Below are 26,536 nucleotides of genomic sequence, written 5' to 3' on the forward strand. Positions count from 1 at the left end.
ACATCAGAATGTAGATACCTCGCTGGCCAACTGTGACAGCCACATCGGCTGTCTCTGAACTGATAAATTCAAGGCTAGAGTTAAAACTTTGTTCCAGAAAAACCTTGCACTTTCATTATTTTTTTTAACACTTCAAGCTTCTTTTATCATTTATTTCCTTGATTCTACCCCCAAAGTTTAGAGAAATAGATAGGACATCTTACTGAAGTAGGAACTGAAAGATCCAGATAAAGAATTGTTTGTCCAAGGTTATACGGTCATCTGACAAATGAACTAAAATAAGAAGTTAGGTGAACTAACTTTAATCCCCTTCTGGCTACAAAACATTCGACCATTCTGGTTTAAGAAATTAAATCTTCCAAAGCCAGTTTTATGATTTTTTGTGTGAACTTTTCAGAAGAATTCAGAGGGGTTCATGGAACCGCTCACTGAAATTCAGTTCTAGTGTTCTGCAAAGCCTGAGAGGATGAACCATTCAGAGGTACTGATAGTTCTTTAGAACCACAGAATCACCATGAAGGCTTTAATAGAAAGGGCCCCAAATTTCCCTGAAAATTATAGTTACATTCTTGCGTATCTGAGAAAATCATGATGCTCGGCTTCACGTTTTAGTCTCGTGATCGGAGAGCCAGGTATGGAATTGGGTAATTCACAAGACCTTCCTCCCTGTGGAAGATGAGACACCTCTTGTAGTCAAAGTCACACAATTGCATTTCTGTTCTTACTGAAGATCAGTATAACTAGATCTCCTAAATTTGAATCCCAGCTCCATTACTTGCTAGACATGTAACCATGGACAAGTAACTTCTCTGGGCTACAGTTTCCTAAGATTAAAACAGAAATAATAATGGTTGTTGAGAGGATTCAATGAAATAACTCACGAAAAGCACTTACCGCACATGGCAGGCAGTAAGCTGACAATAATCATTATCTATTTAATTTGTTATACTATTTTAAAGTCTTATAATAGTACCTGGAGTATAGGAAGCACTCTCTAATTGAAAGCTATTTTTGCTGTTCTCAAAAGTTAAAAAAAAGGGTTAATAATTTAATTTTGATTACATAAAAATATTTGAAATTCTTCCATAGTATAAAACTTTAATATACTTTATAAGAGACTTTAGAAAACCTAAATTGAATAAATATACCCATTCTGAAATGATCTGATATAAAAATTTCTGGATTAAAAAAATGCAGGCCAGGTGTAGTAGCTCATGCCTGTAATCCCAGCACTTTGGGAGGCTGAGGCCGGAGGATCACCTGAGGTTGGGAGTTTGAGACCAGCCTGCCCAACATGGAGAAACCTCATCTCTACTAAAAATACAAAATTAGCCGGGCGTGGTGGCACATGCCTGTAATGCCAGCTACTCAGGAGGCTGAGGCAGGAGAATTGCTTGAACTCAGGAGGCAGAGGTTGCGGTGAGCCGAGATCACGACATTGTACTCTAGCCTGGGCAACAAGAGCAAAACTCCGTCTCAAAATAAATAAATACATACATACATACATACATACATACATACATACTGCTGTAGTGCTATGGTCAATGCACTTCAACTAAGTCTAGCTAGATCTTATGCTAAAGTTCTGTTTCCTCTGTCTAAACGTAGAAAGAAGAGGACAGAAGGTCACATAGGTTTTTCCTGGATGAATAAATGGATTTAACTTGCACAAACAAACAAAATTGTAAATTCTTCTCTAGTTTATGTAAAATGATTATGCCCAAAAAACAATGTTTTACCTTGCTCAACACTTTAATTTGTGGCTTGACCAATAATTTAGCATAAGAAATACCAGGCCCAGCAAACAAAAACAGCCTGTCTCTGTTTCAAATATTCCCTGTATTACAATCATTACGCACACTTAAATCAAAATTAAAGATTTCTGGAGGAGAGCAAGCAGAGTAAAGGAAGGAAAAACCCTAACCTCCAAAACAAGGGTCATTCAACACTTAAACTTTATTACCACTGACTAGCTGGGTCATCTGGGCAAATCCCTTCACTTTCCTGGGTTGAGTTCTTTCCTGTATTAATTATTCTAGATAATAAATCTGTATCTTATTAGTACATCCTATCAGCCTTATTTGCCTGCACCTTAGTCGTTAGAGCTTAGTTATTATTGTATTTCTAACAAGTTCTCAGGTATTCTGGCTGCTGGTGGCCCAACAATCTTTTGAAGACCACCACTCTGCAGAATATAAAAATGTTGATGAATGTCATCTAAGGGCGATTGAGTAGTGACAGTTACCTCAATGTAATTCTGAGAACTGTCACTCTGGCATTGCAGCTCCACGTGGGTGAAGTTGATTTGTATTTGTTCTCCCTGGGGCTGCTTCATCATATAGACGCATTGCCTGGTGTGAGTGAAAGGCCCAGACAACTCAGGCAAGAAGAGCTCACCCTCTGGGTCCGTGTAGTTCCCACCACAACGCAGATCCGCTAAGAACAGGGAAGAGACGAACAGGTCATGGCAATGGCAGTGCTCTGGCTTGCAGGCATTGGATCCAATTTCTAAAAATTTACACACACACACACACACACACACAAGCACATATCCATTTTATTCACCCTCTATAAGCTTGTGCCTCTAATTTTAAGATTTTCAGTTTGATGTGTTGTGGGACATCTCTGTAGTGGCTTAAAGAAATAGATGCAGAGATGTGTGATCTAGCTTCCAATCTGCCATTCTGTTCTATAAGTTGCTTTTTAAATACATGAATGCTCTGCTTCATTCCAATAAGATTTGAGATGGCTATTAAAAACATGTAACAAAATAAACTACATAACTGTATACATGAAGCAGATTAAAGAAAAAATGAATACAGAATAGCAAGATGTAGCCAGGGGGAGTTGATTTGCACAGAAAACAATTGAAAGGGGAACAGGAGGTTGGCACCAGATTCCGTGGAAAGAAAAGGAAATGAAGAAAGGGGACAAGTAAAGATGTTCATTGTTACTCTTCCTGATATTGAAACTTAAAAGGTACTTTTTCTGAGAACATTTATTAAGGGCACAATAATAGATGTCATAAACAAAATCCTCCACTTCCCTAAAAAAATCCAAATCATAGAGTATTTCCTGTGTTTTGTTGTTTGTTTGTTTTAAGGTTTCAAAGCAACTGAGGTCCTAACAGCTAATAGTATTTGGCTGGAAGGGAAGCTCTAGAGTCTGGGACACTGTGATGCTGGAAGCCAGCCCCAGCCCCAGTGCAGCTGGACTTGATCCGAGGATAAAATCCAGAGAGACTGCACTGCTCGCATGCACAAACCTCTCTCACAACTAAACATCAAACACCACGAGGGACCTGGTGCCCTGAATTATTTAAGTTTGGGTGCCTCATACATCTTTATCATGATGTGGATCCCATAATTTAGGGATCAAAGGGTATTGCAGTATTAATAATAGAGCATCGGGAAGATAAAGAAAAAATATGAAGCTATGAGAGAAATATTTACAAAGAAGTGTTCTTGGTCTAAGACAGTCAGTCATCCTCTGAATCACATTAAAATATAAAACAGATGTAAGCATAGCATTGGCCTTCAAATCCCTCTTAAGCTCCCAACTGGTAGGTTACTTACAAGGTGATGTTAAGTAGGTGATATGGAAGCCTTGGTCACTAATCTGGGAGTCTGAATGGAAGTGAATTCTGGCAAAGGGGCCAGTAGTCTGGAGCGGTGGGACAGAGAAAGTGGTGCAGAACTTCCCAAGAAGGGGGTCCTGATACAAAGGACCATCTCGAATCTAAAACAAAAGGATGAATCATTAAGCTCAAAATGGTCAGATTTTTAACAAACTAGGTCACTTTGGATATTAACTTCATAAAATCTATCATTTAAAAGTGATCGCTCAAGGAAGTTTCCCCATCACATCCAAATGTAACTCATGGCTGAGGTTCAGCAAAGGGTGTCTCCTTCTCCCATCACCCCAGTGCCTTCTCTCTGTCTGAATTTTTTCTTTTTTTTCTTTTTTTTTTTTTTTTTTTGAGATGGAGTCTTGCTCTGTCACCAGGCTGGAGTGCAGTGGTGTGATCTCAGCTGACTGCAACCTCCACCTCCCAGGTTCAAGCAATTCTCCTGCCTCAGCCTCCCAAGTAGCTGGGACTACAGGCACCTGCCACCACACCCAGCTATTTGTTGTATTTTTAGTAGAGACGGGGTTTCACCATATTGGCCAGGATGGTCTCAATCTCTTGACCTCATGATCTGCCCATCTCGGCCTCCCAAAGTGCTGGGATTACAGGCATGAGCCACTGCGCCTGGCCTGTGACTGGATTTCAATTCCAAGGCTGGACATATAGTTTGAATTTCTGTCATGATGTTACTAATCAAAGATCTTTCCCTTTTGATTTTTTTCATTATAAATTCTTAGTGATCTAGAAGAAAATGAATATAAGCAAAGAAAACAGAAGAAGGAACACCATTGATGCCAACTGATTCATCACTTGGTCCAGGTTTTCAGAAGGGTCAGAGGTAGAGAGGAAGTGCTGTCAGATTAGACACAACAGAAAGACAGGTTAGTGAATTTAAAAATGCAACTTTGATAGTAAGTAAGTACTACAATGATAATGATGTGACCTTAGAAATCCTTTTCTAATTGTTGGTTTTTAATCTATGATGTAATCATGTCAATCTCTCTATAAATTTGTTGTAATTGCAAATTCTATACTATATAGGCCACCGAAGAGTCAATGATCAAAAGAATATTTTAATATGGTCAATTTTGTCTATTCAAATTACTTTTCTTACTGGGATCAAAGTTAGATGGCAGCATTACTTTATTCTAATATTTAACTGGTTCTTTGAAATACTGTAGTTTAAAGAGAAATGAGAGACATTTCAATATTGTAAGAGTGGTTGACACTTTCTACCATATGGTCTCCAGAAATGAATGTGTAGGAATTTTTTAAAGCCTCTAATTTTAACCTGATGGAATTTATTGAAAATTAATTTCAAGATAACTCACTTTTCTGTCAACATTTAAATGACCATTTTGCAGAAATTTTCCAGAGAGAGACAGATCTTCCAGTCATTCCCAAACGTTTCAAATCCATTATTGCTGAATTACTAATGACTTTTACTTGCGGAGCCCCTTTTTGACACCACATCCTTCTATCGTTTATGAATAATTGCATTGACTCTATCCCTCTCTAATGGACTTGGAAATGCGTATTGTCTTTTTCACACTACTGCAAGGGGCTGAGATTTATGGTGATAAAAAATACAGGACAACCTGGGAACTCAATCTTCTCCATTATCTTGTCAGTCTACAAATGAAGAGCAACACTTTTTGATGCACCTACGTACAAACGGCATTTGAATATAAGAGCCTTTTCTCCTCCTCCATATTTTAATCTTTTACTAATGGGCAGGCAGAAGGAGCTTCGGCTGATACCTCTCCTCGCAGTAATAATGATTACTTTATTCCAGGAACCTAACCCAGTTCAACACAATCACTATTATTTTTCTTTTTCTTTTTTTTTTTTTTTCAGACAGAGCCTCACTCTGTCACCCAGGCTGGAGTGCAGTGGCACGATTTCAGCTCACTGCAACCTCCGCCTCCCGGGTCCAAACAATTCTCCTGCCTCAGACTCACGACTAGCTGGGGTTACAGACACCCGCCACCTTGTCCAGTTAGTTTTTGTATTTTTAATAGAGATGGGTTTTCACCATGTTGGCCAGGCTGTCTCCAACTCCTAACCTAAAGTGATCTGCCCACCTCAGCCTCCCAAAATGCAGGGATTTCAGGCTTGAGCCACCACACCCGGCCTCTTCGTGGAATACTACAGTTAAGCTGTGAAAGACCTTGCCAGTTTACCATAGACAATGGAAGGTTTGAATCTGCATTGAAGGAGATGGCTATTACTGAGTGTTTATTTCATAAATTCTGCATTCTCATGGCAGAGGTGTGAGCTTCCAGGTAACACCATAGCAGGGCAAGGTAATCTGTTTCCCAGATTCAAATGGAACCCAGAAGAAGAAGCAACAAACAGGCACAATTAAAAATACAGACTTTGCAAGAGTTAGATATTGACTGACTATTGAGAAACACACCTAACTACAGCTAATATTTTGGGGTCATCCACGGGCATGGCTAGACCATAGTGCCCTGAGTCCTAATCATATTGTGATATGTTCTATCTAAATATAATTATTTACCTCAAGGTAATCTTTGTTGCAGTCATCATGGTGCTCGAGGCTCAAGGTCCCAAAAGTAAATGTTACCAGGAGGTCAGGACTAGTTACAACAATCCAGACACAATCTCTTCCTGGGGGATAGTTTCCAGGATACCCCGGAGACTTAATAGAACCGTAAGGACCAGTCAGGATACCTCCACAGTCTAAAATAAGAGGGAAAAATAATGTTACATTTGTATAGATGTTATAATTCATGGAGAATGATCAGAGCCCTTGGCGTAAGAAGCCAAACTTTGTTTAAATAACTATGAGTAGTTTTAGACACCCTCATAAATTAAAAAAGACTTACATTTTCCAGTTTTATAAAGTTACAAGTCTAGAAGTATCAATTGATAAACAAATGAATCACCCATGTGTCAAGCTCTGTGCTTGTGAGCCATCACATGCTGACACTATTTAAACAGGGCTGAACCATCTGAGGGATGAATACCAGGATTGCAGAGTCATCTTTTTCACTCTGATGATATTAATTTCTGTATGTGAAATTGTAAAGAATTCCAGAACTTCTGCCTACCTCTATGTGTTTCAGCAAACCAGATCACTTTGCATATTAAAATGGTTAAGCGCTACATAATTTTCATTTGAGAAGGTTTCTTAATACTATCATATAGTTAAAACATTCATTTAATAAATGAAAAAATTCAAATGTCTGTAGTGATCGAGCCACTGTTCCAAGAATGGAGCAAGTGAGGGACTGAGCCAGGCTTTCTGATGCTGACCCCACTACCATCCTCATTATACCACACCGGCCCCCTAACGTTGCTGACTAGTGACTGGAAGAACCTGCTCTTCATTAATACCCACATTTATTTAACAAAGAATCTGTAGTGGCTTAGATTTCTATGAGAAATGCTACTGTAAATCAAATGATAGAAACACTAAATAATAAAAATCCAGACTGTAGTAATACAGACATTAGAAATAAGTGAGATAGGTAACATTTTAGATGTGTAAGATATGAAATTTACATAGCTATACAGGTTGTTCAAATAAAAATTTTGCTGCCAAAGTAAAAAATGAAACAAATTAGTTCCATGAGTCTCATTGTTCCTACTGAGAAAACATCTCAGTTCCTCAGAAAAAGAGGCATTTCCCAATGTAATACTTTAAAAGTTACCACTTTTAAATGCATAAAATAGCATAAGAAAAGGAAAAGATTAATGACAAAATAAGAAAAAATGCAATATGCAACAAAGAGTTATTATCCTAAAATATACAGAACTTCTAAAAAGAATAGAGACATGAATAGAGTGCACTGAAAAAAGTTCAGATGTCTCTTAAACATATGAAAGGATGTTCAACCTCACTCATCACAAAGAAGGTGCAAATAAAACCTTAATTGAGATGCCATTTCTTACCCCTCAGAATGTTAAAAATGCAGAGTTTTGAAAACAAATTATTGGAGAGGCTGTGGGGACACAGACGTTCTCACACATTGCTAGAGAATGCAAGATGGTACGATCACTACATAAGAGAATATAGCAATACCTAGCAAAAGCCTATGCATTTCATTTTTTTTTTGACCAAACAATACTACCATTGGAAAGATATCCCAAAGGTACATTGGCAAAAATACAATATGACAAGTGAATAAGGTATTTTGTTGCAGTAACATTTGGAATTCCAAAAGATTGGAAACAAGACTGGGTGTGATGTCTCATGCTTGTAGTCCCAGCACTTTGGGAGGCTGAGGCAGGAATATCATTTGAGCCCAGTTTAAGAACGGCCTGGGCAACATGAGGAGACCCCATCGCTACAAAAAATAAAAAAATAAAAATTAGCTGGGTATGGTGGTGTGTGTCTGTAATCCCAGCTACTGGGGAGACTGAGGAAGGAGGATCATTTGAGCCTGGGAGGTTGAGGCTGCTGTGAGACACGATCGCACCCTGTCTCAAAAATAAAAAACAAAGGACTAAAAAGAAAATGGCCAAAGGACTGGAAACAAGCCAAATGTCCGTCAATAGAGTATTGATTGAACAGAAAATGAGACATCACGTAGCGGCATGCTATGCTCTGATTATGGAGTAATCTCCAGGATATATGATGTGAAAAAAAAGCCAACTATAGACCAGTGTGTATATTATGCTCCCTTTTATCTAAGAAAGAGGAAAACACAATCATATGAGATCATTTGCTTAATTTTTAAATAGAAGGATAAATGAAAAACTAATAAAAACTGTTCTCTAATGGGGGAGAAAGAACAGAGTGGAAGGGACAGGAAAAAAAAAAAGCTAGACCTCTCATAATCTACCATGCCCATTGATTTGGCTTTGGAACTATAAATATATTTTACATAATTATAAAGCAAAACTTGAGAAAAATGAAAGAAATCTTTAAAATCACAACTGAAGTGAAACTGGTGAAATAACTGCATTGAGCTGACAACCATAGAGAGTAGAAATATTCCAAGGGACCTTAAACACTGTAATTTGACTATACCGCTCAAGCAAAACATATTTTAAATACACAAAAAAGAACAAAGAAATCTTAAATGGTTTCCAGTTATCATACCATTAGTAATAATATTAGTATTGTTATTTTGAAAATATGTACAGTAGGACTAAGTACATAAATAATATGTTCATGTCAACCAGGATTTTTACTGTATGAGAGAAGAGGTAGAAATGTAAAGTAAAAAAAAAAAAAAAAAAAAAAGGAACTCTATAATCTCAATATTCCAATACAGTGTAAGATCACTATGAATATATAGGGTATTTTTTCTTTAAAAAACAACAAAAAAGTGTTTTCTAATTCTGTCCACTGAAAGGTCTAGAGACGATGACACACCCAGTACCAATAGCCATCCGTAGCACCCAGATTGTGAGATCTAAATACCATTTCCCACAGAAAAAGTAGGAGCTCTTTAGGGAAATCAGGGTTTTCAGTCCTGAGGTAAATAATATGCAGGAAGAGCCTAGAACATCTTTTCTGACCAGAAAGCAAAGAAGCTTTCAAAGATAACTGGAGTTTGGTTAAAGAAGTTCAGAAACTAACTGGAAAATTTTCCAGAGTTTTGAAAACAAATTATTAACAAACGTAACAAACAAAACATGGAAAAATGTTTCATTTTTAAATGCCTAGAATTGATTAAAGCACATCAAATGTGATATAATATATAAATGTACAGATATCAAAAACAAAACAAAATAAAATGGAATAAGTGACCATTTTGAAGAATGCTAAGGAACCAAGTTATTAATTTGAATACTTTTAAAAAAAAGAAAAAGAGAGAAAATCAAGCATTTATCCTACCTTTCCTACATGATCTCTGTATGAGAGCAACCAAATAGCTGATATGAGTAACTTCTATTCCATTAAATAACTTCAAATAATAAATAAATAAAGAAGAAATAATAAAATCAAACTATTATCATGTTGTAGGTCGCAATGACTAACTCATCTAAATCATGAACCTAAAGAATGCTAAAACCATTAGAGAAAGTGCAAAAGAAGCTTTTAATGGGAAGTTCAACCTGAGGAGATCAGAACACTCTGACCAATGTTAACTTCATAATAGAAAAGCAGATTTCATGTATCTCCTGAAAAGATTATTTTTTACCAAATAAAACCCCCTGGATTTAACCAAACTTTTTGGTATAAGTACCAGTTTACAAACAACATGACAAATGGCATGTAGAATATAAACAGCAAAATCCAAGATGTGGGATGATCTACAGAACAAACAATCCATTTCTTTCACAAATAAATTTGAACAATGGGCTGCTCTGCCTATGGAGTAGCCATTCTTTATTCCTTTACTTTCTTAATAAACTTGCTTTCACTTTACTGTATGGACTCACCCCAAATTCTTTCTTGTGCAAGGTCCAAGAACCCTCTCTTGGGGTCTAGATCAGGACTCCTTTCTGGTAACATCTTCCTGGCAAACCCCACAGGGACGATACGGAGGAAACCCCTGACCCATAGGAAACAGACTGCAGCACCAATTGGCCGACTGTGGATATCACCTTTTATCAGAGTTATGAACGGGTCTCACCATACTGACGCTTTCTGACTAAGCTCCTCTCTACCCTGAATACAAGAGACCCTAATAGTTAGGCAGGAATATCATCACCCCTATTCATCCTGAAGGAGTTACAGAAAATGGACTGTCGTCCCTCTACAACCCTTAGGATTAAAGGTCCCCTTGTAAAAGGGAGTGGGGTAATAAACCATAGGCATTCAAACCAGAGCAACTCCATCTTGAATAGGGGCTGGATAAAATAGGGCTGAGACCTACTAGACTGCATTTCCAGGAGTTTAAGGAATTCATAGTCACGGGATGAGATAGGAGGTCGGCACAAGATACAGGTCGCAAAGACCTTGTTGATAAAACAGGATGCAGTAAAGAAGGCAGTCAAAAACCACCAAAACCAAGATGGTGAGGAAAGTGACCTCTGGTCGTCCTCACTGCTCACTATATGCTAATTATAGTGCATTAGCATGCTAAAAGACACTCCTACCAGTGCTATGACAGTTTACAAATGCCATGGTAACATCAGGAAGTTACCCCACATGGTCTAAAAAGAAGAGGAACCCTCAGTTCCAGGAATTGCCCACCTCTTACCCAGAAAACTGATGAATAATTCACTCCTTGTTTAGCAAATAATCACAAAATAACTGTAAGTATACTCAGTCAAGCAGTCCATGCCACTGCTCTGCTTATGGAGTAGCCATTCTTTTATTTCTTTACTTTCTTAATAAACTTGCTCTCACTTAAGAAAAAATGAACAATGATTAATGTTTGATAATAGTAAGGAATTATTGTTTGTTTGTTTTAGTTTTTATCATTTTCAGGCATTGAGAACAAACAGCAAAGGACTGTAATCTCTGAAAAGAGAAGCATATGAAGTATGTCCCATACACACTCAAGAATTCAAAGAAGTGAAGCCCAAGGAGACAGCAATACCCTTGCTATGGTAAACAAACAACTCATGATTTAGGGCTACCAAAGCATCTGGGGCTTTTGGAGCTGCATACTATAAGGAAAGCAGCTGCATGGAAATGGCACCTCAAAAATGTACAGGCATTTCCTTGGGTCCTTAGCTCATTCCCAAGCTGCAAATGCACAGAGAAGACAGCAGGTCTAACAGAGAACAGTTTTGGAGGGGAGGGAGGTTGCTAAGAATTGAAGAGAGACTGCATAATAAATACTGAAGGGATGTGTTGCCTCATTCAGTCAGAAAGGAGATACTTTTATGAAAACCCTGAAAACTGAATTGAAACACGAGAAAAGTATGCTACAGTAGTAAGATTCTTATTCTAGGAAATATGGCAGTCCACCAGAATTCATGGAAAATTTGAAATAGGTCCCCTGTAAATTCAAGCCTTGATTGAATGAAAGTGATCTGCCAGGAACATAAGTGCCTACTAGAACAAAACCCAACCCTTCTGAGAGGAAGATAATATAATCCAGAACCCCTGCAACATATCACGTATAATGTCCTGCTCACAATAAAAACTGACTAGGCCTGTGAGGAAGTAGTAAAAAAAAAAAAAAAAAAACCAATAATAAATAAAACAGGCAATCTGAGCAAAGCCAGAAACATTCCAGATACTGAGGCTACCAAACAATGACTCCAAAATAACTATGATAAAACTTAGAGGAAAAGGTTGACAAAATAGTTGAAGAACATTTCAACAGTACTTACAGACTTTCCAAAACAAAATAACCAAATAGAATCAAAGCAAAAAAAGAAGGCAAGAATATAAAACCACAAGAACTATTAGAAACAGTCAAACCCTTCAGCATATGTGTAATTTGAGTCTCAGAAGGAGAAGAAAGAGAAGAAAAGTGGCAATGCAATATTTGAAAAAATATTGGCTGAAATTTCTCAAAATTGTATAAAAGAAAGCAACCTATAGATTCAAAACTCTCAGTGACTCTCAAGCAGGACAAACACAGAGAAAACCAGATCTAGATACGCCATAATCAAGTTGTGGAAAATTAAATATAAACACACAAAAAAAGCCGTGAGGGGGGAGAAAAAGACACATTATCTTCAGGAGAACAACAAGAATTACTGCTGAGGTTCCTCTCCCCAAAAAAATTATGGAAGTGACAAGACACTGATGTGGCATTCTTAGAGAGCTAATAGGAAATGGTCAACCTAAAATTCTATGTGTAATAATATCCTTCAAAAATTAAGGTAAAAAATGCATTCTTAAACAAAAGCTGAGGGAATCTGGCTTCAACAGACATGCTCTGTGAGAAATATTAAAATACGTTCTTCAGGCTGAAGAAAAATGATCCCATTAGAATGTAAAATGGTCTGTTTGCAAATGGCATGATCTTTCATACGTAGAATACCCTAAAGACTCCACCAAAATACTTTTAGAACTAATAAATGAACAAACTAATTCAGTAAAGTTACAGGATATAAAATCAACATATAAAATTAGTTGCATTTCTATACATTAACAACTAACTGTACAAAAAGGAAATTAAGAAGAAAATCCCATTTACAATAGTGTCAAAAAGTTAAATACTTAGGAATGAATTTAACCAAGAAAGTGAAATATCTGTATTTTGAAAACTATACCACATTAATGAAAAAAAGAAAATATTTGGTGTTCACAAATTGAAAGAATACTGTTAAAATGTCCATACTATGCAAAGCAGTCTACAGTTCAATGCCATCTCTAACAGAATTCCAATGGTATTTTTCACAAAATAGAAAAAGAATCCTATAATTCATATGAAACCACAAAAGACCCCAAATAGCTAAAGCAATCTTGAGCAAAAAGAAGAAACCTGGAGGCATCCTGATTTAAAAACACATTTAAAATAAAAATACACTACTTGATTTTAAAATATATTACAAAACTGTAGTAATCAAAACAGTATGGTATTGGCATTAAAAACAGATATCTAGACCTATGGAACAGAATAGAGAGCCCAGAAATAAGTCCATACATTATGCTGAACTGATTTTTGACAAACATGGCAAGAACATACAACATTTAAAGGATAGTCTATAATAAATGGTGCTAAGAAAACTGGATATCCATTTGCAGAAAAATGAAACTGAACCCTTATCCCACACCACATACAAAGTCAACTCAAAATTAAAGACTTAAACATAAGGCCTAAAACTGAAGAACTAATCCAGGAAAACATACAGGAAAAGCCCTATGACATTAGTCTGAGTAGTGATTTTTTTGGATATGACCACAAAAGCACAACTGAAATATATAAAAAACTCAACTCAATATCAACAAAACAAACTAACCCAATCTTAAAAATGGGCAAAGGATCCAAATAGACATTTCTCAATAGAAAACATATAAATGGTCAACAAATATATGAGAAAATGCTCAACATCACTAATCATCATGGAAATGCAAATCAAAACCACAACAAGATGCCACCTCACACTTGTTAGAATGGCCATTATCGAGAAGATAAAAGACAACAAGTATTGATGAGATGTGGAGAAAAGGGAACCCTTGTTGAAAGTATATTGGTACAGCCATATTTAAAACAATATGGAGGTTCCTCAAAAAATTAAACACAGAGCTACCACGTGATTCAGCAATCTCACTTCTGGTTATATATCCACAGAAAATTAAATAAATATCTGGAAGAGCTATCTGCACTTTCATGTTCATTGCAGCATTATTCACAATACATTCATACATTCACCATAGCCAAGATATGGAATCAATCTAAGTGCTCATCAACAGGTAAATGGATAAAGAAAATGTGCAATATATAAATACACACAAAAACACACGCAGACATAAATGGGATATTATTTATCCTTAAAAAGAAAAGGAAATCCTGTCATTTGTGACAACATGGATGAAACAGCGAGACATGCTAAGTGAAATAAGCCAGACATAGGAGGACAAACACTGCATGCTCTCGCTTATATGTGAAATCTAAAAAAAGTTAAACTCATAGAAGCAGAAAGTAGAATGGTGGTGGCCAGGAGCTGAGAGGTGGGGGCAATAGGGAAATGTTGGTCAAAGGGTAAAACGTTTATGTTCTCTGGAATGAATAGCTTCTGGAGATCTAATGTACAGCATGGTGACTATCATTAACAATATTGTATTATACACTTGAAAATTGCTGAGAGTAGATCTTAAATATTTTCACCATATTGACTAAAATGGTAACTATGTATGATAGATATATTAGTTAGATTGTGGTAATCATTTCACAAGTTATACATATATCAAAATATCAAAACATTACATTGTACATCTTAAATATATATAACTTTCATTTGTCAGTTAAGCTCCAATAAAGCTGGGAAAACATAAATGCTTGAAATATTGGAAAAAGAAGATAAAAATAATATAAGAAAATATATAAAGGAAAAGTTTCAGAACAAAAAGGTGGCAAATCTAGAATCATAGTTTGAGATTTTACTATAACTTTTTCACTAAGTAATAAAGCAAATATTTTTTTAAATCAGTAAAGAAATTTAATATTTGAAAAACACTATTTACCAACTTGACTAAGTTAATATAGGTAGAGGACTACATCTAACCATTACAGAATATACATTCTTTCCTGTCCATACAATAAATGCACCAAAATAGACTTTAGTCTATAAAGTAAATCTCAACAAATTTTAAAGATTGAAATAATATACTGCATGATTAGTGATCACATTGGTAAATAAAGAGTATAATTTTAATAAAACCTATGGTCACAGAGAATTCAAAATAAAAATGACAAAATACTTTCAGCTGAATGCTAATGAAAACATACATATTAAAACCTGTGGGATGCAAATAAAAGTTCTCCAAGGAAAATGCATTAGTTTTAGTGCATACATTAGAAATTCTAAAAAGTTCAAACTCATTTGTCAATGCTTCCAAGTCAAGAAGCTAGGAAAAATTTTTAAAGTAACTGTACATTAGGTGCAAAATAACACAAGGGAAGAAAATGATAAAACCATGAGGAAAATCAATGAAATAAAAATCAACAGAAAACATTAACGGAGCCAATAGTTGGAATTTTGAAAACATTAGTAAAACTAACAAATCCTTGGTAAGACTTATCAAGGTAAAAAAGATAACATAAATTATCAACATCAGGAATTAAAAGAGACGACATCACTACAGAGCGTACGAACACTAAAACATAGTAAGAAAATATTCTGAAAGTACAGATGAGTTTCTTGAGAAAAAATTACCAAAACTGAAAAAAGAAGAAATGTAAAGTCTGAATAGATCTATATTAAATACATTGAATCATAATTTAAAGCCTTCTCACAAGGAAGCCTGCAGGCTCAATTAACTTTATGGTAAATTATTTCAAACATTTAAGAAATATTGTCAATCTTACACAAATCCTTCCAGAGAATATAAAAAGAGAGGACACTTTTCTATTAATTTTAAAAGATTGACATTACCTGTAACTTGACAAAATTACAAAAGAATATCACCCAAATATAGATATAAAAATCCTAAAAATATATATTAGCAAATAAAATCTAGCAATGTATAAAAAGCATAACTTGCCATGAACAAATGGAAAATATTTGATGAATGCAAAGTTGATTCACCATTCAAAATCAATCAATTTAACTCACTATATTTACAGAATAGAGGACAAAAAACATATGATCACCTGAACAGAGTCAGAAAAAGTATTTTATATGTTTCAACGTTCATTCATGATTTTTTAAAATTCTTGGTAACTAGGAACAAAAGGTGTGCGTTTTTTTAATTCTTTATAAATTCTGACACCTCTCCCATTTAGAAGTGGGCCTATGTCCCCTCGCCTTGAATTTGGGTCAGCTTGTGACTAATTTAACCCATTGAGTATGGCAGAAATAACACAATGACTTCCAAACATAGGCTGAAAAATTCCCACGCAGTACCTGTCTGGTTCTGTTGTAATGCTTGCTCTGAGAGAAGCCAATTGCCACGAAAAAAGTTTCACTATTCTAAGACAAACTTTTTAGAGTAGCCACATATAGGCACTCAGGTCCATAGCCTAGTTGAACTCTCATTGAAAGCCAGCATCAATTGGTAGCCACTGGAGTAGGCCATCTTGGATATTCAGCCCAGTCCAGCCTTTAGACTGCTACAGTCCCAGATGACACCCGCTTATAATTGCTGAATAGATTTCAAGTAGCAACTGTCATGTTAGGTTCTTTCCAAATTCCTGGCCCACAAAATCAGAAAGAAAGTCAAATGATTAATGTTCTACAACACTAAATTTGTGGGAAATCAGTTATACAGCAATAGTAGTTGACACAGGAAAGAACACTCTTCATCTGATAAAAATTATCTGTGAAAACTTACAGCTAACATCATATTCAACAATGAAATATTGAGCATTTCCCCATGCTGCTGGGGAAAAGACAAGGACTTCCTTTTCACCACTTTTATTCAGCTTGGTATTGAAGGTCCTAGCCAGGGCAATAAGTCAAGGAAAAGAAATAATAGTTACAAAGACTGGAAAGGAAGAGGAAAAATATCCTTCATTCACACATGATGTAATTGTGTATGTTTAAAAAATCCAAAAGAATCTACAAAAAATAATTAGACATGATGAGTGAATTTAACAATGTATATGGAATCAAAATCAAATATTTAAAAAATACATATTTTTACATAAGTGAAAAATTAAATTTTAGAAAATTAATATTTCACTAAGCATAATATATCAAATATCTATAAATAAATCCAACAAAGATATGGAATACTTAGACACTGAAAGCTATAAAACATCGCCAGGATAAATGAAAAGAGAACTAAATTTAAAAATAGTTTATTTTCATGCATTGGCAGGCTGAATATTTTTAAGATGTCATTTCTTCCAAAGTTAATTATAGATTCAATGTAATTCCCATAAAATTCTTTGGGAAAACTGACAAGTTGATTCAAAAACTTATATGGAAATGCACAATATCCAACATCTTTGAAAAGAACAAAGTTGAAATTACACTCTCAGATTTCAAGCTTCAGAAGTTAAGCCTAGGTAGCATCAGGATAGATAAAAACACCAGTAAAAAAGATGAGAAAATGCTGAAACTGATCCACAGATGTACTGATGAATGAATTGGGGGCATGGTATACTGATCTCTTTACTTTTTATTTGTTTAAAACTTTCATAGTAAAAACTTAAAAGAAAATAGAATAATTAAAACAAAATAATAACAAAAAGAAAAAAGTATTCAGTGATCATTAAGATGAAGGAATACTACATGAAGGGGTGGACAATGTCCTCAATATTCCTGCAGTAAACTACTAGTAGAGCTTATAAAAAGGCTGTTCAGTAATTTGATAAGGGACCAACTAAGACTCATGTTTTTTAATCCCTTCTATTTCATGCTTATTTTGTTGTCTTTAGACACAAAATAAATTCTAATTCATTCTAGATTGATTTGATTTTAAAGTAATTATGGTTGGTCACAGTGGCTCATGCCTGTAATCCCAGCACTTTGGGAGGCCAAATTAGATGGATTGCTTGAGCCCAGGAGTTTGAGACCAGTCTGGGCAACATAGAGAAACTCTATCTCTATAAAAAACACACAAAACATTAGCCTGGAGTGGTGGTGCACACCTGTAGTCCCAGCTACTCAGAAGGCTGAGGTGTGAGGATCACTTGAGCAAAGGAGGTCGAGGTTTCAGTGAGCCTTGATCAGGCCACTGCACTCCAGCCTGGGCAACAGAGTGAGACCTTATCTCAAAATAAATAAATGAGTAAAATAAAATAAATTATAAAAATATTATATATCTTCAGATCCCAAAACATCTCATGTATCCAAAAGTCTAACACTGATTAAGAAAACTTAATAACCTCAAAATTTTGCTTGTTTTTTTCTCCAGGTTCACACATACCTGGTTGCTGTGTTTCCCATCTTACTGTAAAGCCTCTCCCATTTCTTAAATGTTCAGAATAGAGATGAAAATAGAGAGCATTGTCACTGCTGAGGAGTTCATGAGGGAGGCTGGAGCCACAAAATCTTCCAAGTTGAAAAGCAGAAGAGGAATCTCCATCATAAACCTGAAGAAACTCGTGTGGACAGTTGTCCATGGATTCTAACCGGAAAAAAGTGAAAGTGATACGCAGGACCTAAAAATACAAAGGCCACATATATTATCTTTTACTTCCATGTTAATTTTAAAGTATTTCTCCCACTTCCTAGGCAGCATTCATACTGAGGCACTTTCAAGAGCTAGACCTATCATTTCCTAATTATCCACCAGTACATATGGCAATCTATATATTAAATAACTTGTGCTAAATATTATTAAAACAAACTTCAACTAATATCAAAATATATCAAAAAATGTTAATGTTAATAACATAGATTTACCCCAATTTCATTAAACTCGTCAAGTCCACCAGACCAAGGTATGTCAAATATATAACTGACATTGTTTCTAAAGCAGTAAAATAAATTGGAGATTTGAAAATCTACCTGAATTAAGTTGAACTGGCTAATATTACCATTCACAAGAATGTACACCCCAATTCCCTGAATAACCTGTGGCCTGTATCAAACACACAGACGTTCATCACTGCCCGCCAGGGATGTTGATTCCAGAGGGGCTAAGATTCTGACGCCAGCCCAGACCGACACACTCAGGTGTGGGCGGAGTAGGTGGGATGTAGACAAGCAAGGCCTGGAAGGCTTCAGGGACTGTATATAATTAAAGGATGAGTAATACCAAGAGTAGAGAATGAGAGGAAGGTAACAGGAAAAATACTGAGCATACAAGTAGAAGAGAATAAACACAAAAATGTGTCCTAATGGATTAGAATACAGACTTCAAATATAGTAATATAACTTATAAAATGTACTGACAACCTCATTTGAGATAAACAATCAAAAGAAGGCTGTCGAATTTAATTTTCATCAGAACCTAAAATCACAACAATATTCAGTTAATGAAAAAGAATATAAGGAATTTTTGAAATTCTGTGCTAGGGTATTTTAAGATCAGTTACCTATTACTACATGACTTTCTTAAAACAGTTTAAATGAAATTCAAATGTTCATTAATTGAACTATCCTGATTTGTATATATTTTCTACCATATTATGTCCATTATGAGTGAGAAGATATGAAATCACAATAATCAAGAAAAAAACAAGATGAATTTTCTTGCAAATTGGTAATAAAAGTATTACAAGTTTCTCACCTAAGAATATTTTTTTTTTCAAAAGAATGTTTTCAATGCCAGGAAATAGAATTCATGAAAACTAAATGGAAGGAAGGAAATTCACATAGCATACCCACTGGGAAATTTATTTTGGAGTTTATTTTAGTGTGAGGTTACCAGGTCGCAAATAGTCCTCCCTCCTCAAGGGAAAAAAAATGTTTTTTGACCCTTGTACAATGCCCTCTGTAATAGTTTGCTGGAAAAAGTTAACAGGATTTCAAGGGAAAATTTTATCTACTCAGACATACCATTTTATTTTTATGAATCCAGGAGGTGGTTGAGAAACAATATTTAGAAATGTCTGGGTAATTAATGTCGGGTATAAGAGCACTAAAAACCTTGGACTTGGATCTTAATTTGAAGAGTGTTCACGGAGCGGCTCAGAGTGACAGGCTGTGGAGGTGACTGGCCTGTGTCTGAGTCACTGCATGCCACTTTCGAACCACATGCACCTGGACACACTTCTTAATGGCACTAGGCTCTGTTTCCTCATGTGTAAAATGAAGATAATAATTTCTATCTTTCAGGGTTATGAGAGTTAAAAATGGAATGCTGTAATGTATCTGAAGCACTTAGCATAGAACATGGCAGAGCAAAGATATTTGATAAGAAAACTATCTTAATATCAGTGGCCATTTTTGCATAATAATCAACATAAAACTGAGCAACCATCTTCTAAAATACTGTCTCAGTAACAACATGATTTTACAAATTAACTAGCGGCTTGCAGTCAGTCAACCAGTGTAGAGAATCACTGATGCTGGAGAAAGCCTGGACTTTGGAACCAGACAAACTTGACTTTGAAATTCAACTATTACAATTACAAGCTAAGAAGTGTTAACAAAAAATGTTTAGCTTCACCTATTTTTCATTATTTCATCTATAAAAGGAGGATCTTCTTATTTATTTATTTATTTATTTATTTATTTATTTATTTATTTATTTTTGAGACGGAGTCTTGCTCTGTCACCCAGGCTGGAGTGCAGTGGCGCAATCTCAGCTCACTGGAACCTCTGCCTCCTGAGCTCAAGTGATTCTCCTGCCTCAGCCTTCCTAGTACCTGAGATTAAAGGCACCCATCACCATACCTGGCTAATTTTTGTCATTTTAGTAGAGCCAGATTTTCACCATGTTGGCCAGGCTGGTCTTGAATTCCTGACCTCAGGCAATGTGCCCGCCTCAGCCTCATAAAGTACTAGGATCACAGGCGTGAGCCACCAGGCCTGGCCTTGTTACTCTTTTTTTTTTTTTTTTTTTTTTTTGTGAGATGGAGTCTTACTCTGTTGGCCAGGCTGGAGTACAGTGGCACTGTCTCCGCTCACTACAAACTCTGCCTCCTGGATTCAAGCAATTCTCCTGCCTCAGCCTCCCGAGTAGCTGGGATTACAGGAATGTGCCAGTACACCTGGCTAATTTTTTTTTATTTGTTTTATTTTTAGTAGAGACAGGGTTTCGCCATATTGACCGGACTGGTCTGGAACTCCTGACCTCAGGTGATGCACCCACCTCATCCTCTCAAAGTGCTGGGATTATAGGCAAGAGCTACTGCACCCAGCCCCTGTGACTTATTTCAAACAATTAATGTAAGGTTATGAAAAGGTAGGTATATGTCTAGCCAAAATAATGGCACTCCGTACTTAGTAAGCACTCAATATATGATAGTTGAATTATCATTGCATGTATTTTATGTAATAAAATATACACATACTCCATATTTATATATACAAATATAATATGCATTTGGGCAAGAGTTACTGCATTTACCTTTCCCATTTCAGTTTTGATAACCCAGAAGCAGTTAACATCATGAACATAACCAACATCTGGGCTCCTGTAGCTGAAGCTTCCATTTATTCCTGAGAGGGACTCTCCACAAACTGCAAAGGAAAAGATGAACTGTGCTTTTCAGAGCTTCCTAAAAGGAAGAGGTTGGGCAACTGTAACCCTGCTGCTGATAAACTTAGAGAAAATTTGAGTAATGAAAGTTGGAGATAAAAGCCCTGCCATTCCCTCTCCTCTGTGCCCTTTTTCTGTCAACTTCCACAGAAATCCCACCTCTTGTTCAAAGCTCAGCTGATGCCTCATCACCTGCTCCATGAACTGCCATGTCTTATGTTTTCACTGATTCCCATTCTCTATGTCCCTGTGACACCCGATTTCACCCCCCACAACATAGCTCATATCTTTAACTCTTGTATCTGTTCTCCCATTGGGGTTGGTCTTGTCTCCTCAGCTGCAAGGTGAGCAGTTCATAAGTGGAGACAGCATTTTACACTTTCATATTTTTCCATAGGGTCTACTATTGTCCTAAACATATAACAACAACCTCTCAATAAATGTGTTGATTCCAAATCAGGAGTTTAAGTGAGGGGCAGAAGAGTCAAAAGTGACTTTATGGAAGAAGTTGAGACGGAAGTGCTCCTGAGGGACAGACACATCTGGATGAGAAACAAGGAAGATGTGTGAGGAGGTTTATAGGGAGAAACATTCCAAATAAATGAACACAGTGGAAAATACTCATGGTGGTACATGGGGTCCGATGACGAAAGAAAACTTGCTTGAGTGAAGGCATTTCTAGGGAACTAGTGAAAAAAAAAGGTTAGATGGATTGAGTGAGACTTGGTTATAGAAGATCATTGAAAATTAATCCCAGTCTCTATTTAACAGGCAACGGGAAGCCACTGTGTATCCTGGAAAGGGAGAAGGACTTGATTCAATGCAGTACTCTAGGGAAATTAAGTGGCTGCTCCTCAGAAAACTTCCCTTTAGAAAACCATAAAAGACAATACCTTAGCATGTTTTATATTCAAAAAGGACATAGTGAAAATGGCAAATACTAATGTAATTATTCTTTGGAAGAAAAGTTCTTGGCTTACAGTGAGATTTATAAATATTTAGCTTGTGAATTTTATACCATTTCTGCAAGGAAAGACTTAGTTCTCAGTATCTGAGCAACTGGACAAGAAAGTGGGTTCAGCAGAGGAATCTGTTGAGGGACTCATTAAAGGATGCTGCTGCTATGCTGTGAGCATACGTGGCATAAGAAATGCTGACTGTACCTTGCTGAGGAACCTGACAGAGAGCTCCAGTCCAGAGACGTGTGCATTCACAACTGAAAGAATCAACGCCATCAACACAAGTTCCTCCATTCAAACAGGGGCTGCTCAAACACTCATTGATGTTTTCTGTACAGTTGACACCTGTCCAACCTGAGTCACACTTACAAAAATAACCAGAGACAGCGTCCTAAGGAGAAAAAAACACAATACCATAAAACAAATGGATAGACAATAAACTTTAATCAATCCAAATAATAGGAATGTAGTGCCATGGAGATATATAATATATAATAATTATATATAATTATTATATATAAAATAATATATAATTATTATATATTTAAAAATAATTATTTATGTAATAATTATATATGTATAATTATATATATATAATTTTTTTTTTGAGATGGAGTCTCGCTCTGTCGCCCAGGCTGGAGTGCAGTGGTGCAATCTCAGCTCACTGCAACCTCTACCTCCCGGGTTCAAGTGATTCTCCGGTCTCAGCCTCCTGAGTAGCTGGGATTACAGGCATGCGCCACCACACCTGGCTAACTTTTTTCAGTAGAGACAGTGTTTCACCATGTCGGTCAGGCTGGTCTTGATCTCCTGGCTCGTGATGCAGCTGCCTCACCCTCCCAAAGTGTTGGGATTACAGGCATGAGCCACCATGCCTGACCTACTGATATATTTAACAGGTGCTACAAATATATGTGTATTTATATGTAAGTATTTTCTAGTAATCTACTTGTTATTAATAGGTTTAAATGGTAATTGTTTTGTATGTCAGATTTATTTAGATCAAACCGCAGGCGTAGTTTTAGTACTTCATAAACCACTGAGACGAAAAATTAACTCAATATTTTTTTCTGAGAACTAAAATCATTATCTATCTTTCATCTGAGAGTTCTCGACAGTTCCTTATCTGAAACTTGACTCATTATCTTAACATTCCTGAATCCTATAACGTTACATTTTATAGGCGTGAAACTAATTCTCAGGTACTCTCTGTCCACAGGAAGAACAAAGGACTCACGATGCATTGTCCATTTAGACAGGGGTGACTTAGGCAAATATTACTGAGCTGCACACATCCATTTGGCCCATAGCCATTTCCAGTATAACCCGGGAGACACGTGCAGAGAGGTAAGGAACCTGTTCAGAAATAAAAACAAACGTGTAAATACAGGTCTCCTCCTCTGTTCGGATGCAGTATCTAAACTCAGAATCTGCTGTCTAGACAAGGATCCACCAACATCCAGTCTGCGTATTTTGATGGGCAGACAAAACAAGGTATGAGGAGAAAATATGAGAATCTTTATTTTTGTATTTCTTATCTTAAAATAAGAAAGCCATTAAATGCCTTCCACACATTATTGACGTACTGGGTTGACATGGGTGCTGTCAGCCCATATGTCAGATGGTCCTGAGCTGTGCACAAAGGTGAGCTGCACCTGGGGAAGACAGACATTCCTCATCATGGAGGAGTTAATGCAGAAAAGGAGATTCTTAGGATGAAACTATCTGTTGCAAGCACTGGACTTACTCTGACTGATTTAATCCTCCCAAGAGCCCAATAGAGGGCCAGGCACAGTGGCTCACGCCTGTAATCCCAGCAGTTTGGGAGGCTGAGGAGGGCAGATCACTTGAGTTCAGGAGTTTGAGACCAGCCTGGCCAATGTGGAGAAACCCTGTCTCTACTAAAAATACAAAAATTAGCCAGGCATGGTGGCACACGCCTGTAATCCCAGCTACTTGGGAGGGTGAGGCAGGAGAATCACTTGAACCCAGGAGGCAGAGGTTGTAGTGAGCTGAGATAGTGCCACTGCACTCCAGCCTGGGCGACAGAGTGAGACTCCATTTCCAAGAAAAAAATTTTTTAATAATAATAATAATAATACTAATAAAGAGCCCTATGGAATCTGTAATCCCTGAACTTTGGGAGGCCGAGGCAGGCGGATCACCTGAGGTCAGGAGTTTGAGACCAGCCTGGCCAACATGGTTAAGCCCTGTCTCTACTAAAAATACAAAACAATTAGCGGGGCATGGTGGCCTGTAGTCCAGGCTAATCAGGAGGCCAAGGCAGGAGAATCGCTTGAACCCAGGAGGTGGAGGTTGCAGTGAGCCAAGATCCTGCCACTGCACTCCAGCCTGGGCGACAGAGCAAAACGCCATCTCAAAAAAAAAAAAAAAAAAAAAAGCCCTATATAGGTACTCTCTTATAATCCCCACTTTACAGATGAAGCCAGAACACAGACAGCCTGTCCCGGCCAAGGACACACACACACAGCTAGAATGAGGGGAGCCCAGAGAGCAAGCATCCCCCTTGTGTGTAGGCTGCCTACAGCACACCTGTACAGGAGTGTGGCTTACAGAGGCAGGCCACATGTCCCCAGTTATGTGGATGTGCAGATTGCATGCTGCCAGTTCTAAAAAGGCTAAATAGCTATCACAGAATGAACTTAAGTCTCTAAAAGATGTTTGCAATAAAACCACAGATTGAAGATAATATAGTAACATAAATATATGGGGACATCAACAAAATACCAGCACCAAAACTTCTCCCACACTTCTGATGAGCTCCTCATCGCCAAGGTACAAGGTTAAAACAATGGCAATCAAATTAGGTTGGGAAGGAACTTGGTCAAAAGGAATTTGAAATGATCGTGTCTATTTAAAACATGAATTAACATCCACGATTAATTATGATGACATGAGGTAATAGCTAACAATAGTTTTAGAGCATCCAGCGTCTTGACAGTTTTCTTACGCAATGTTAGGTAAAAAATACTCGTCATAGACATTACAAAATTTTACTAAATTTAATATCCAGAGACTTTTCCAGATTTCTCACTTAATAGCAAAAAGCCACATCTCATTGCAGAAATATATGTTCTTTCTACTACTGCACAATGGTTGAAATAATACAAGGAAATCAATGTGGCAGTTAACTACATTCCTCCATCAGCAAGAACTGTTTAAGATGGATAGAAAAACCCTGCTGAATAATTTAAAAAATAGAACAAATTACACAATGTGACAGATTTACAGTAGAATTGAATGACAATATAAGTTGTTCTTTTTTTTTTTTTTTTTGAGACGGAGTCTCGCTCTGTGTCGCCCAGGCTGGAGTGTAGTGGTGCGATCTCAGCTCACTGCAAGCTCCACCTCCCGGGTTCAGGCCATTCTCCTGCCTCAGCCTCCCGAGTAGCTGGGACTACAGGTGCCCGCCACCACGCCTGGCTAATTTTTTGTATTTTCAGTAGAGACGGGGTTTCACCATGTTGGCCAGGATGGTCTCTATCTCCTGACCTCGTGATCCACCTGCCTCGACCTCCCAAAGTGCTGGGATGACAGGCGTGAGCCACCGCGCCTGGCAAAAATATAAGTTTCATTATGTTCTCAGCTTATATTACTTGCAAGATTCCACTTCAATATTAAAAAACACAAATATTTCTTTTAAATAAATAATTGCCTAGAAATGCATTTTTTTATAGTTAATCACTTCTTTTAAAAATATTTGTAGGGAAAAATGGAGTAAGCAAGCTCTAAAACTGTTGAAGTTCTGAGTAGATATTTTTTAAGTTTCCCAGGGTAAGCTTACAGGTTGCAGTAAAGAAGGGCAGCCTAAAAGTACATAAAGTGTTATTAATACTTCATGTCATAACATTATGACTGTCCTCCATATTAAAAAAGAGTTATTTTTGTAATAATATTTGTTACAAGCACTTTGCATATAAGGACTCATTTAATCATCTGAAGCACCCTGAGGTAGGTGCTATTATTATCCTCATTTTACAGATGAAGAACTAAAGCATAGAGATTAAGTGTCTTCACTGAGGACAAGCGCTAAAATATGGTGGAGCCCAGGGAAAAACGCAAGCAGTCTTTATCTAGAAATCATGCTCCTAACCACTTTGGTATGTTGATAATCATTTAATAAGCATTTAGTCACAAGTATATGTGTGTGTGTGTGTGTGTGTGTTTACATACACATATATGTTCTTTTCTATATATGCAAGTATATGACAAATTAATAAAAAATAAAGGTGGTATCTTGAAATAGCAAGAGACATGATTATTCAAGAAATGGAATTGGGTCCACTTATTTGAGCAAAAATACCAAGCCAGATCTCTATTTGATGCTACGGATAA

At 36.7% G+C, this 26,536-nt stretch overlaps 1 protein-coding gene across 1 annotated transcript in view; it reads right to left on the reverse strand.

Moving 5' to 3' along the window:
• The window catches only part of CUBN (cubilin), a 309,428-nt gene that overhangs the window by 260,467 nt on the left and 22,425 nt on the right, over positions 1-26,536 (reverse strand). The window contains exons 11-17 of the mRNA XM_031015408.3: positions 23,418-23,536; positions 22,385-22,571; positions 21,090-21,202; positions 17,997-18,231; positions 6,153-6,334; positions 3,576-3,738; positions 2,246-2,436 (exon numbers count right to left, since the gene is read on the reverse strand). Coding sequence (XP_030871268.3) covers positions 2,246-2,436; positions 3,576-3,738; positions 6,153-6,334; positions 17,997-18,231; positions 21,090-21,202; positions 22,385-22,571; positions 23,418-23,536 — 1,190 coding nt within the window. The remainder of the gene's footprint in view (positions 1-2,245; positions 2,437-3,575; positions 3,739-6,152; positions 6,335-17,996; positions 18,232-21,089; positions 21,203-22,384; positions 22,572-23,417; positions 23,537-26,536) is intronic.

Source organism: Gorilla gorilla, chromosome 8 (assembly GCF_029281585.2).
Source record: "Gorilla gorilla gorilla isolate KB3781 chromosome 8, NHGRI_mGorGor1-v2.1_pri, whole genome shotgun sequence".
Classification (NCBI taxonomy): Eukaryota; Metazoa; Chordata; class Mammalia; order Primates; family Hominidae; genus Gorilla; species Gorilla gorilla.